General features: G+C 35.0%; 1 protein-coding gene and 1 pseudogene across 3 annotated transcripts; one reads left to right on the top strand and one right to left on the bottom strand.

The window, feature by feature from the left end:
- Positions 1 to 480: 480 nt before the first annotated feature.
- LOC147383782 (nascent polypeptide-associated complex subunit alpha-like protein 1) lies at positions 481 to 4,597 on the top strand. The gene is made up of 4 exons (XM_086424845.1): positions 481 to 637; positions 3,036 to 3,120; positions 3,350 to 3,477; positions 4,040 to 4,597. Exons 1-4 carry the CDS (start codon positions 578 to 580, stop codon positions 4,373 to 4,375), a joined length of 609 nt encoding a protein of 202 aa, XP_086280971.1. The 5' UTR covers positions 481 to 577; the 3' UTR covers positions 4,376 to 4,597.
- Positions 4,598 to 8,456: 3,859 nt separating this feature from the next.
- On the bottom strand, positions 8,457 to 11,010 carry LOC147383781 (putative E3 ubiquitin-protein ligase RHC1A pseudogene; annotated as a pseudogene). Of its 2 annotated transcripts, XR_015172444.1 has the most exons (3): positions 10,875 to 11,010; positions 8,893 to 10,008; positions 8,457 to 8,771 (listed from the first exon to the last, which is right to left on the bottom strand). The product of XR_015172444.1 is annotated as a putative E3 ubiquitin-protein ligase RHC1A pseudogene, transcript variant X2 (transcript). The 2 variants fall into 2 exon arrangements; XR_015172443.1 differs by having other exon boundaries at positions 8,457 to 10,008.
- Positions 11,011 to 12,586: the final 1,576 nt, after the last annotated feature.

The raw sequence follows: 12,586 nt of genomic DNA, 5'->3' as shown, positions 1-12,586 counted from the left end.
ATTATTAAAAATATATTTAGTTATTTATTCCATCTTATTATGACTTGTGGATAATTAGTTAATATTAATGTAAACTTTGATTTAATATGATTTGTTTAAATATTCTCTCAATGATGGATCTGAAGGTTGTATGCAATTTTATTTACAAGTAATATTATTATTTTTTTATATTATATATATATATATATATATATATATATATAATTTATTTGCAAATTAAAATGAAATTAGGATTCAGCTTGACCAAATCGTCCAAACTTATCAAACTCGGGCTAACTCAAACTCAACTCGATTCAGAAAATCAAGTTCGGGTTGAACTTGGGTTAGTAAGCTTAGGCCCGATGATCGGGTTGGGTTTACCCTCCAACCCGCCCAGGTTGAAGCCCTACCATTAAGGGACATGTTAGGTAATTATATCAAAAGACTAGTCTAGTTTGGTAATTTCACTTAATAAGCTCCCGCCTATAAAAGCATTTCTTCACGCCATTACCGTAAACTGTAGTACCATTTGAGGTTTTTTTTTTAGGGTTTTAACTCTCTCTCTCTCTCTCTCTCTCTCTCTCTCTCTCTCTCTACCATGACGGGTCAGACGGAACAAGAGCTACTCGCTGCTCATCTCGAACAGCAAAAGATCGATGTAAGTGTTCTCGACATCTCTGTATTTTGTTCTACAGAGATGTATTAGTTTTTTCTTTGATGGTAGTAGTCATTTCTAGGGTTTAAGCATCATGTTTCATTCACTCTGATGTGATTAACGGTCTTGATTGGCTGAAAAATCCTATGTGGGCCCCGTTCTTGGATGATCCCTTTAGTTGTCTTATAGTGAAATATACAAGGAAATCTTTTTTTTACATTTTTATTAGAAGAACCAATGTTGTTTGAAATGGGTGCCAATGTTTTTTTTTTTTTTTTAAATTAAAAGAGAGAGCGAATTGAGAATGAAGCATTATTGTGTAAATGGTTGGGGAGATTTGTGTTGGTGATGCAAACTCATTGGAAAAAAAAACTAATAAATTTAGAGAGTTGCTATTGGCACCCCAATGGAAGCTCTCTCTCGTTGTTGTTGTAGAATTTTTTATTTTATTTTATTTTATTTTTTTGAGTAGATTTCTATTTTTTGGGGTTTAAGATTTTATATGAGCCTAATCATAATTGTAAACAACTACTGAAAGTGTTTGAACAAGTGTTATAATGTTGAGATAATAATTTAAGTCAAACCTTTGTAATGTTTGAATGGTGTATGTTAGTCGTTTCTGTTTTGGGACTAATATCTAAGTGATAGGTTGGGATGATTTTTGTCCACGAGTAAGTTTGGATAATCTTCTAATAGTGTTTGAAATTTCAATTTAATCAGATGAGCACTAAACACTATCATCAAGAAGTTTTATGGTTTTGGGTTGAACCACTTTGTTTTTGTGCTTTGATTAGATATTTTTAGAGAATTTGCTATAGTTCTTAGGGAGTGATTTCAACGTGTACTAAGTTCTTGTACAGGAAAATTAAGTTAGTTATATATAGGAAACAAATTGTTTCAGTTTTTTTATGTTGATTGTAGTTAATGACGTGAATTAGTTGTATAGAGGTCCTCTAGATTGACTAGAATGGATTTTTTAGATCCTTAATAGTCTTTGTTAAGAGATCTTTTTAAAGGGTGAAAAAGTCATAAAAGGTTGCAGCGAGAACAAAATATTCTACAATTTTTTTCTTGAGTAAATTAGTACCTTCTTCCAGTTTAAGTTGCTTGGATTAGCAACTTGTTGGAGCCTTCCTTTTAAGAAACCTTGGCTCTGACGATCATGTTACCATACTTATCTTCAAGTTGTATGGTGGTGATTGTTTCTCCAATTTTGTTACTAGATGTTAAGTCTTTAGTGGAAAATCATTGGGACAATAGATGGCATTGAGGATCTATGATTTAGTTTCAATGTTCTATTTTATTCTCGTAATCTAGCAAGAAGAATCAATCCACTCAAAACATGGCTGGGAGTCCAAGGGGTATGATAACTTGGGATTGGTCTTACAAAGAATTGAATGATTGGGAAGTAGATTTAGTGGATAAGCTAATTGAATGTGTTTTGTTCTTTCCAATTTCCTCGTTGATGGACAATATGAGAAAATGGTTCATGACCCACGATGGTAAATTTTATCAAAATTTCTGCTTTGCCCTTTCCCATTTTTCTTCAGTCTTTTTTGGGTGCTATCATTTGGGGAGCTAAAACTCTTTCTAAAGTTGCTTTTGTGTTAGTATGTTGCTCTTGTTAAAATATTGACCCATTGCATATATTATAGCCCATGTGTAAAGAGAATGGAGAAAATGTTCACCACCTTTATTGCTTAGAGCTAGTCCGGTTTAGCCTTTTTTTTTTTTTTTTTTTTTTTTTGATTCGATGTATTGAACTCTTCCTTCCTTTGTCTCTTCTCTTGCCACTAATTACTCATGTTACGTGTTCAATGCTAGTGGTAGGATTCTATGGAGCCTCTTTATCATTTGCTATTTGTTGGTGTACTTGGAAGGAGAGCAATTCTAGAACCTTCGAGAGTAAAGAATCTTAAGTGGCAATTATAATCATAGAAATAAGTGCTTTCTTGTTTTATTAGATCGAGTTGCACTAGTAGAGTAGTTCAAGGGGGTGTCTTCTTTGAATAATCTATTTTTAATTAGAAATCATTAGTTTGGTGATTTTATGTTGTGGGTTTGTCTTATTGGTGCGGCCATGCCTTTAGGGGGTCAGTAGTTGCTTTATAGTTTTTTATGGTCTACTCTTCAGTAAGTCTTCTCTCAACCCCCATTTCAGCATATTTTTTTGGTATTTCCTTCTTTCATTTAATGAAATCAGGTTGTCTAAAAAATAATGCTATTTACACAATTTTGAATCTCGTGTGTTGTATCATGTTGGTCTAGTTGATGATGTTAGATACTAGAATCCTGATCTTATTTTCCTCTCTATAACATGGATGTCGGAGGTCAAATTATCCAGTTTTGTTGCTTTTGTTGTTTCTCCCATGTGTAAGATCTTGAACGACTCTTGTTGCAGCTTGATGAACCTGTTGTTGAAGATGAAGATGATGAAGAAGATGAGGACAACGATGACGATGACAGGGATGATGACGAGGCTGAAGGTAATTAACCTCTGCCCTCGGATGCCAGACATTGATCTTCAAATTATATGTCTATATATGATTTGAGAACGATAGTTTTTTCGTACTTGTGCATCTCTATGATTATATCTCGGTTTTTTATGGATTTGGTACAACAGAGTTAGTTTTAAAATATAAGAATCTGTAAATTTATTTATTTAGTTCTGTGAACCTTTGGCTTGCTTGTTTTGAGTTTCCACTTTATCTGCAGGACAAGGAGATGCAAATAGTAGGTCAAAGCAAAGCAGAAGCGAGAAGAAGAGTCGCAAAGCAATGTTGAAGCTTGGGATGAAACCTATCCCTGGTGTGAGTCGTGTCACCATTAAAAAGAGCAAGAACGTAAGATCATTTCCGTCAACCTTCATGAATTAATTTTCCCATCCTACGATTTATGAATGTTTGGACTAGGCTTACAACTTGGTCTGGTTCAAACCAAGAATCGAACCAAACCAAACCAATAGCTTTGGGCTGGTTTGGTTCGGTTCTCAGTTCATGGCTTCTATAGAACCAAACCCTCATGTAATAAATAAATTATAGATTAATTTATTATGAATTATTTTAGAAGTTAGGACATAGATTTATGAATAAATTAATGGCTTCTTTTATCGACTGGTTAATGATTTATTATATGAAATTTTATGTTTATTATATATATGTTTCTTTTTTCAATTAAAAAATGTGTTACTTCCAAGCAGGTTTATAAAACATTGGCAACCCATAGAACCTAACCAGACTGGCGTTAGTTCGGTTTGGGTGGTTAGTTCAGTTCTACTGACATTTCGGCTTGGTTCTAGTTCTTATTTAGTGGAACTGACCTCTGTCAGTTCGGTTCCAATTTGACCCCAAACCCCAGACCAAGTTGCAATCCTAGTAATCTTTGATTTTATTTTTATTTTTACAGATTTTGTTTGTCATCTCCAAACCGGATGTTTTCAAGTGCCCTACATCAGACACATACATTGTGTTTGGGGAGGCAAAGATCGAGGACTTGAGCTCACAACTTCAGACTCAGGCCGCGGAGCAGTTTAAGGCTCCTGATATGAGTCATGTGGTGTCCAAACCTGAGACGACATCAGCCATGGTTGATGATGATGAAGATGTTGATGAGACGGGGGTCGAACCCAAGGACATAGAGCTTGTGATGACACAGGCCGGTGTCTCGAGATCTAAGGCTGTGAGAGCACTTAAAACTGCTGATGGGGATATTGTTTCTGCCATAATGGAGCTAACAAACTAGGTAAGACAAAATTTTCTTTGACAGACCTTGCTCATTTTCTTTTTATTTGTTTTCTGCTTTTCTATATAGAAGTATTTATTATGATTTTCGGAGAACGTTTGGATGGAATTTTTTGGTATCTCTCTTTTTCTTGGTTTTTTATTTAAACCTAGCATATGATATGTGACTCAGAAATCGTCTTGTAATCTCATCAAAATCTAAAGGGTGATATTTGAGGTTGTAGCTCGATTGGGTTTTTCAGAAAAAAAAAAAAAAACTTTGAAGCGACCATCCCACTTCGAAACTTTGGTAGAACCCTCTTATTTGAATTACACGTGGCATTTTCAAGGAGGTATTACAAATATTGACGAAAATGTAGGGGTGTGAAATAGATACAAACAGCAACGCTTCTTGTAACGAGGGGGGTTCCTCCAAAATTTTGAATGGGCTTGGGTTTTCCAAAGTTAGACAATGAACTATGTAATGATTTTGGTCTTTTATGAGAGACTAACAGAATGACCCGAATGTCTTTGTTGTCTTCCTATGTGGAAATCTATAGTTTTTTTTTTTTTGGGAAAATGCTGAAATGTCAAAAAGAATTTACTGCGATTCTCACAAATCTGACGTGGGATGTGCACATAACCATAGATGTGTTTCCTCGTGATATGAGTAAAAACCATCTATGGTTATGTATGCATGTCCACATCAGAATTGTGAGAATCACAGTAAATACTGTGTCACCCCAGCATGACTGCTAGCCATGAAACCTGAATTTAAACAGAGATGAGATATTCAAGGAAGGGGCATTGTGGTCATTTGATTAGTTAGTCTATTGTGGATGGTGAACACTTGAGATGCCCCCTTTATGTTTTGAAATTGATGCTATGCTCCCTTGACCTGCGGTCTTCTCTTATAAACTAATGGAAAATAAGTGTCAAAATAGATTGCCACATCCGAAAAAAATTACACTAAAACCCTCTAAAATTCATGCCTAGACCAGATTTAAAATAAATAAATATATTTTTTTTCTTGATCCATGCTTTGAAAATTGGCGACCACTAGATTCCAAAGGTGATTTATTATTTTTTAAATTCTTAAAATCAGAATTTGCATCCCGAGGCATGGAATCATATTTTGAGAAGAAACAAAAAATACTTAATATTTCATTTTTGGATTCGATCAGATTGATCCATCGGATGAATCACTTTAAACCAACCAAGTCAATCATACAGTTCAACAACCAATCGAAGAAAAAAAAAATTAGTATAAAAGCCCCGTTTTCTCTAAATGGTTTTTTTCTTAAATACCACAGAAAAGGTGGCAGTTCCAATAGCTCCTTCCATCTAATCTCCTATTTTAATTTTACATATAATCACATTTCGAGAGTAGTTTTCACTTCTTCAAAGAATCCATTCCACTTTATGGAGTATTTCATGGTATCAATGCACCCTGAAAAAATGAATAAGCCCCTCCATAAGTGCTTTTGCTATAAAATCACACCCTAGGCTAATAGCCAGGCCGTCACTTTCAACATGTTCATTGTTGCAAAAATGCGATTGATAGAATCACTTGACTTGTGAAAATTGATTCAATAAGAAAACAGAAAGTATAATATTTAATTTAATCCCAATAATTCACTTAGAGCTGATAGAAGAATCAATGAAAATATCCCTTTTTTCAATGTTTTCTACAACACCACCAGTTGTTTGGATCTTGTAAAATGGATGGCATTTGAAATATGTAAAAATAGTTGTCACTTGTAGGTCTCTTTTAGAAAATATTTACTATGAATATCTTTTATCTTTGACAAGATTTTTCATAAAAAACTGTCTATCACAACCCAACCAAATTTTCAATCCAAAATTATGGCATTTTGAAAAACCTAGACAAAGATACCTCAAGAAGTGGTTTGTGGGAGACCTACTGAAAGAAAAACTCGAAGAAAAAAAAAAAAGCATAAAAATTATTCAACCTAACATAAAATTAAATCCAATCCAAGCAACAAGCAAGTTTGACAAAAATTAGAAAATGAAGAAGAGTCGTGCAATATTGCTTGCGTTGACACTGTGTTCAACACTGAACTGACCTGACAGTGCACATATAATCATAGCTTTATTTTTTTGAGATATAATTACAAAATCAATTGTTCTTTATGCACTATTAGATCATCTTTGTATGTCGAACAAAAATTAGATAGATATGATTGATAACAATTAAGTAACTTGACAAAATTATAAACATAAACAATTTAAAAGATGATTACGAAAACACTCTTTGTATAACCAACTACCCTAAATAGTGACTTTATAATGCATTTGTTAAATAAAAGCATAAATGATTAGAAAATAATGCTGAAGTGACCTCAAGATTGGATCTCACATCGCATACCCTCACGTGAAAGTGTATGGGAACCATAAATGATTTCATCGAGATACGAGTGAACAAAGCATCTATGATTCATATCAACTTCCACGTCAAGATGTGTAATACGAGGTCCATTCTTTGACGTCACTCCAGCACGACTCAAATGATTAATGTCACATCTATTTTCATTTACACAAACCACCAGAGAGGTTTGTAGGACCAACACATCAGGAAGATTCTGGCACTAATCTCAATGGGCACATGTGCACCAGTGCTATATAACAAACTTAATGGTACATACATGACATGAGCTCTTCACTTGTACAAAGACCCCATTTGAGTTGTCTAGATAATATATGGCACCCAACATGGACAGGTTGTCCATACCTGCAATATGTGCCTTACAATCTATTATTCCAGCCATTCTCACCACTTCATAGGGCCATCTTGTGTGGTGCTTTCATGTGATCTTCAGCAATAACATCAAAAATGGTTTTAACATGGAAGTAAAAGTTTGACAATGGAAAAAAATTCCAAACTTTCGGTAAAATCGGGAAAAAATCAAGCTAGGGTTAGGCTGTGTAATTATTACAAACAGGTGGTGTTATAACATTATATCGTCAAATCTCATATTATATCATCGAATCCATATTAAATTATAATAATAACTCACCGAAAATATATTGATATCATCCATAACAAATAATCATAGGTCTACAACATATTCAAGGTTTATATTATAGCAGTCAAAATCATCAAAATCAATGCTCTCTTAGTAGTGCATCAAAGTCAATTTTTCGTTTTTCCCGATTTAATCGCAAAGATCATGATCTAATCGTGAAACTTGCGAAACTTGTCTTATTGAAAAAGACATGATTAAATCAATGAAGGTAGAAGTCATGATTTAACCACGACTTTTTCAATAAGACAGAGAATTTGGTATCTGGTGATTAGAAGAATTACATACAAGGTTGACCAGCCACAGTTTTACATTGTTATATGGGCTGCAACTTGTGCAGGCCAAACCTGAATCTGATGGGTTCAACCAGACGTTGAGTCAGGTTTGGACGAGAAAAAAAATGACTGAATCAAATCATGTTGGGTTCAAGCATAGACATCTGGTTGCCCGAACCCAAACTTAAAATATGGTTATAATTTCAAATATTTTTAAATATCTTTGTTTCTTTCTTATTCACTATTTACATTTCAAACTTTAGTTAATCATCATCATCTTTTTCTTTACATTTGCTTATAATTTCGTGTATGTGAACTTTGAAATATATTTTTAAGAAATATAATTATAAAGTTTATATATATTTATTTATTTTTTTGATCAGCAACAAAAATTTATTAAAGAATACAAAGGCAGTACCAAGGAAACGAAATAGTACAGACCCATCTCATCTAGCAAACAAAATTGCCAAACGATACTCCTCTAAACTCAAGGAACACCTTGAACCAGAAAAAGATACAAGAAAGAGCCGAGAAAGACACAGTTGAAGCATCCCACCCTTCCCTCAAAACACCAACTACTCCGCTCCGTCCAAATCCTCCGGCAAATCGCAAATACCACTTACCTTTATATAAGTCATTATCATTACTAAATTATCTAGTATTAGTGAGGAATGAGTCAACCCGACCAACCTGCCCGAGTCGCAGCCCTATATTGGTGATGAAATATGAACTACACAAAATATATGACTTGTTTAACAGAACTCAAAACTTTCATAGTCACACATTTCAACAATCATCAATACTAATCTCCTACTAAGAATCCAAAGTATAATAATAATAAACATAAGAACAACAGTCTACATAAACTATTAACTAAATCATCTTCTTATGGCAAATACATGGTCGGCAAAACATTTAAGACCAAATCCAAATGATAAATAAGAAACCTTGCTTAGAGACTTTGTAAATACCTGCCGAACTTCCACACCCTATATAAACAAACTCCTCTTCTTCAATGACCATAAGAGCTCCTCAATGATTCCACATGCTTCGCATTATTGCATTGCATTTCATATGAAAGCACCGAGTATCAACAAAACTAACAACATGATCACCAACATCATTGAAATAAAAACAATACAAATTCTCACAAAAGGATGAAAATCAATACGCAACAATTTACATAAAAAGCGAAAAGAGTAGCAACGATGACTTATTACCTTTTGACAAGCTGTTGGAGATGCCAAGTGAGTTACGGCAGCAAGACAAAAACAAAGTAACCAAGCGTTGGTACAATGACCTTAATAATCAAAAGTCCAACCCGGATAATTCCTCTCGTCATTATCTCCGTGCACCGGAGCAGAACCACTTCCGCCCGATGATTCACTACGGTGAGAATTTGAGTTCGAGGAGCGAAAAGGCCACAAGAACGAGAATGGGTTACGCCTAACCCGAGTCTGTGGACTGTTGTTATTGTTATCCCTCACACTTACGCTCCTACTAAAACGACCACTTCTGCTGCCCCCGCTTGAATTCTGATTCGAACGGGTACTACTAGATCCTTGTGTTGAGAGTTCATGTCGGCATACGGGGCAAGAGTTGTGCTGAACCAACCATGGTACTATACAATCGGAATGATATATATGGTTGCATGGCATCTCTCGTGCTTCAGAACCCATCTCGAACCTTTCTTTACAAACGGGGCAGTGTGAATCTGTACGGAGATGCCTATGCGAGATCTTCACCGTGGGCATTGCATTGATCAAGGACTGCGATGCTGGGGGTGGCCCACGTCGATCATTCCTAGTTAGCTGTTCGATAAGATCATCTAGTCCTGGGCCAACGAAGTAATCACTAACATTAGCTCGCCTCAATCCAACGGTTGGACCGCCATTGAGAAGAAATTCAATCCCACCATGTTCCGACATTTGGACAGGGATTTGGCCACTGAAGATCAACCAAGGACCCGAATTGAATCCCAAACCGCCATGTTCAGGAACCACACCCGATCTCCCTCTGATATCAAGATCACGATTTCTCCCACCATATCGCTGCCTCATCAAAGCTGAGAAGGCTTCCATAACTCCTCCAAACCTCTGGTCACGATCATCATCAGAATCGAAACCCATGAAATCTAGTGGTGGCCCAACACCATCACCCTCGCTGAGTTCTTGTATAAAACCTCCGTTACAAGATGCGCAAACCGTGTCTCGCCCTCGGAGTCGAACGGGACGTGAGCATCTGTAGCACCAATGTGTGTTTCCACTGCTCGACATCCTTTCTCCTCTCTTGTGTCTCCCACAACTCCTTTTCTAGTCTTGAACTCAGCTCAACAACTATAATACACAAAACAATTTAAAAAATAAAAATGATAATCTTTCAAATCCTATATTTATTTATTTTTTATAACCAAAAATTTATTGAAATCAAATCCCACATTTGATACTAGAATCTCATAAAAACGAAATACAAGAAAACCACTTTACATTGGGTTCAGGGAGGAAGTTTTCAGAGGCAGGGAAGGATGAATAGGGGGTGTTTGGATGGAGGGTCAGCACTGTCCTGGATAGACTAAATTGAGAACCTATCAAATCCCATATTAGATACTAAAATCTCATAAAAAAGGAATGGGGGGACAAGAAAATCCCCTTTTCATTGGGTTTATGGGGGAAGTTTTCAGGGGTAGGGAAGGATGGATAGGGGGTTTTGGATGCAGGGTTAACACTGTCCTGGATAGACTAAATCCACTTAGATTTTATTTGGTGTTTGAATTTTTGGAGATTAAACAGATATAGATCACTCCATGGAACCTACATTTTCCCAAAAGGAGTGATTTTTTTTTCTTGAAAAATGAAAATAAGCAAATCTGAACAAATTTTTTTTCCCCTGTAAATGAGATATGGCATCAATCCTTAAGGGAAAAAACTTAAATGTTCATTAAATTTCAAATCCGACATAAATTTCGCTACGAACAATATCAATTTTAATAGAACCCTAAAATAAAATCTGAGCAGAATCCGAAACTCATTAAACAGATATTTAATAAATGAAATGAAACCCTAAAAGTATGAACTTGAATTGAAAATGTAAAATTAAAGGAAATAATAAATAATAGAATCTAAAACAAAACCCCTAGAAATTTTAGGGATTGAAATGTAAGACAAACGAAAACCCTAATCGATCCAATAGAATGGGAATCTACCTTGAGAAATGAGAAGAACTAGAGATCTGAAGGCGAGTCGCTCCCATGGCGAGAGAGAGAGAGAGTTTAGCCATTTAGGGTGGAAATTGGAGAGTTAAAGATATATTACGGATTTCTAGAATGCGCCGAGTGCGTACTACGCTTTATCCCGCACACCAAGGATGTCAATGGATCGAGATCGATCTAGGACAGATTCGGATCTAATCTAGAACCAATCCGATTAGGATTAGTCAGACAAGGATCCAATCCAATAATTAATCGGATTGGATCCTTGTCTAATTCGGTTTCTCATTGACTCTCAATGCCAGGATCCAAATCTCGACACTAGGGATGTCAATGGATCGGTTGAGGTTGGATCAAGTTTGATCTATGACCTATCCGTTAAATATTAGATTGTACAAGGGGTGTTCAATCGAGTAAACTGGACCGGACCAAACCCGTTTTTATTGAGTTTTGGTCTAGTTGGGGTAAATCGAAACCTAGATCGAACTGGCTAATTCCAAGTTCAACCTAGACCGATGGCCTGAAGGTGAACCCAAACCCCTCCCAAAATCGAACCAAATTCTAGTGGACCCAAACCAAACTAAAGTCGATTTGGGTCGGTTCAATTCAATGGGTTGCCAATACTCTATAAATTATAATATTTTTTAAGAAAAAAATAAACATATGATAAACATAAATTTTCATACAATAAATTACTAATCTATCTATAAAAAGACCATTAGTTTATCCATAAAAGACCATTAATCTATGTCCTGACCCCTAAAATAATTCATAATAATTATTATACACATGTATATTTATTGCATAATGGTTCGGTTCTCGGTTTGATTTAGTTCTAGACAAGCTTGATACGAGAGCCAAACCAAATTGATCGATTCTCCATTTTCATAACCCTGAACTGAACCGCAACTTGTTTTAAACCAAACCACACCAAAGTTATTGATTTGATTCGGTTCTCGGTTTGAATCGGACCAAGTTGCACCCCTAAATAAAATATCAAAAGTGCTCTAATCATTCGAACTCACCACTTTCTTCTAAAAAAATTAGATTTCCAACATCCTAGTCGAGTTTCGGAGACTCCATTACAATGGAAAAGATTTGTGAAGGAAGAAGAAGCCAATTTCAAGGGTTTTTTAAGCATTTGAAATATTTATGTAGAAAGGTATGATTTTTTTTCAATTTTTTTACTTCATTTTTGGATGAAAATCGATTGAGGATGATTCTTTTGGTTTGAAATCATCTACACAAGTTGTTATGTCAAGTTTTTAGTTGATCTTTCATGTATTTTAGTCGAAAAAACTCGAAAAATGAAAACAAATCGATTTTACTAAAGTCAAGCTCACCATTTTTTATTTTCAGGTTGAACATTTTTATTGCCAAGTTCAACAAAAATAAAAAATTGGTGAGCTCAACAATAAATAAAACTCGTGAATTTGACGATAAATGAAAATTGGTGAGCTCGACAATAAAAATGTTGAACTTGACAATAAATAAAAAATGGTGAGCTTGACACTTTATAAATTTTTTTGAATCTCAACTTTGATCTTCATTTTTTGTTATAAATCGTCGAAATAAATCAAAAAATATATCTAAATGTTCATAATTAGAAATATCTCATTTCATTCGTCATTCATAATATAAAAAAATCGTTGGAAATGATTAGAATCGTAGTTGGAAACTCTAAGTATGTGAAGAAGATGAAAAAAATG

The sequence above is a fragment of the Akebia trifoliata genome, chromosome 15, assembly GCF_017979445.1.
Source record: "Akebia trifoliata isolate Shusen 1 chromosome 15, ASM1797944v1, whole genome shotgun sequence".
Lineage (NCBI taxonomy): Eukaryota > Viridiplantae > Streptophyta > Magnoliopsida > Ranunculales > Lardizabalaceae > Akebia > Akebia trifoliata.
This window is presented reverse-complemented; position numbering and strand designations above follow the sequence as displayed.

What these genes read in the sequence shown, in the direction of transcription:
- LOC147383782 (XM_086424845.1), top strand. Translation starts at nt 578, where the DNA reads ATGACGGGTCAGACGGAACAAGAGCTACTCGCTGCTCATCTCGAACAG. An exon ending in TCGAACAGCAAAAGATCGAT is followed by an intron (nt 638 to 3,035) that starts GTAAGTGTTCTC and finishes CTCTTGTTGCAG; the next exon opens with CTTGATGAACCTGTTGTTGA. An exon ending in GGATGATGACGAGGCTGAAG is followed by an intron (nt 3,121 to 3,349) that starts GTAATTAACCTC and finishes CTTTATCTGCAG; the next exon opens with GACAAGGAGATGCAAATAGT.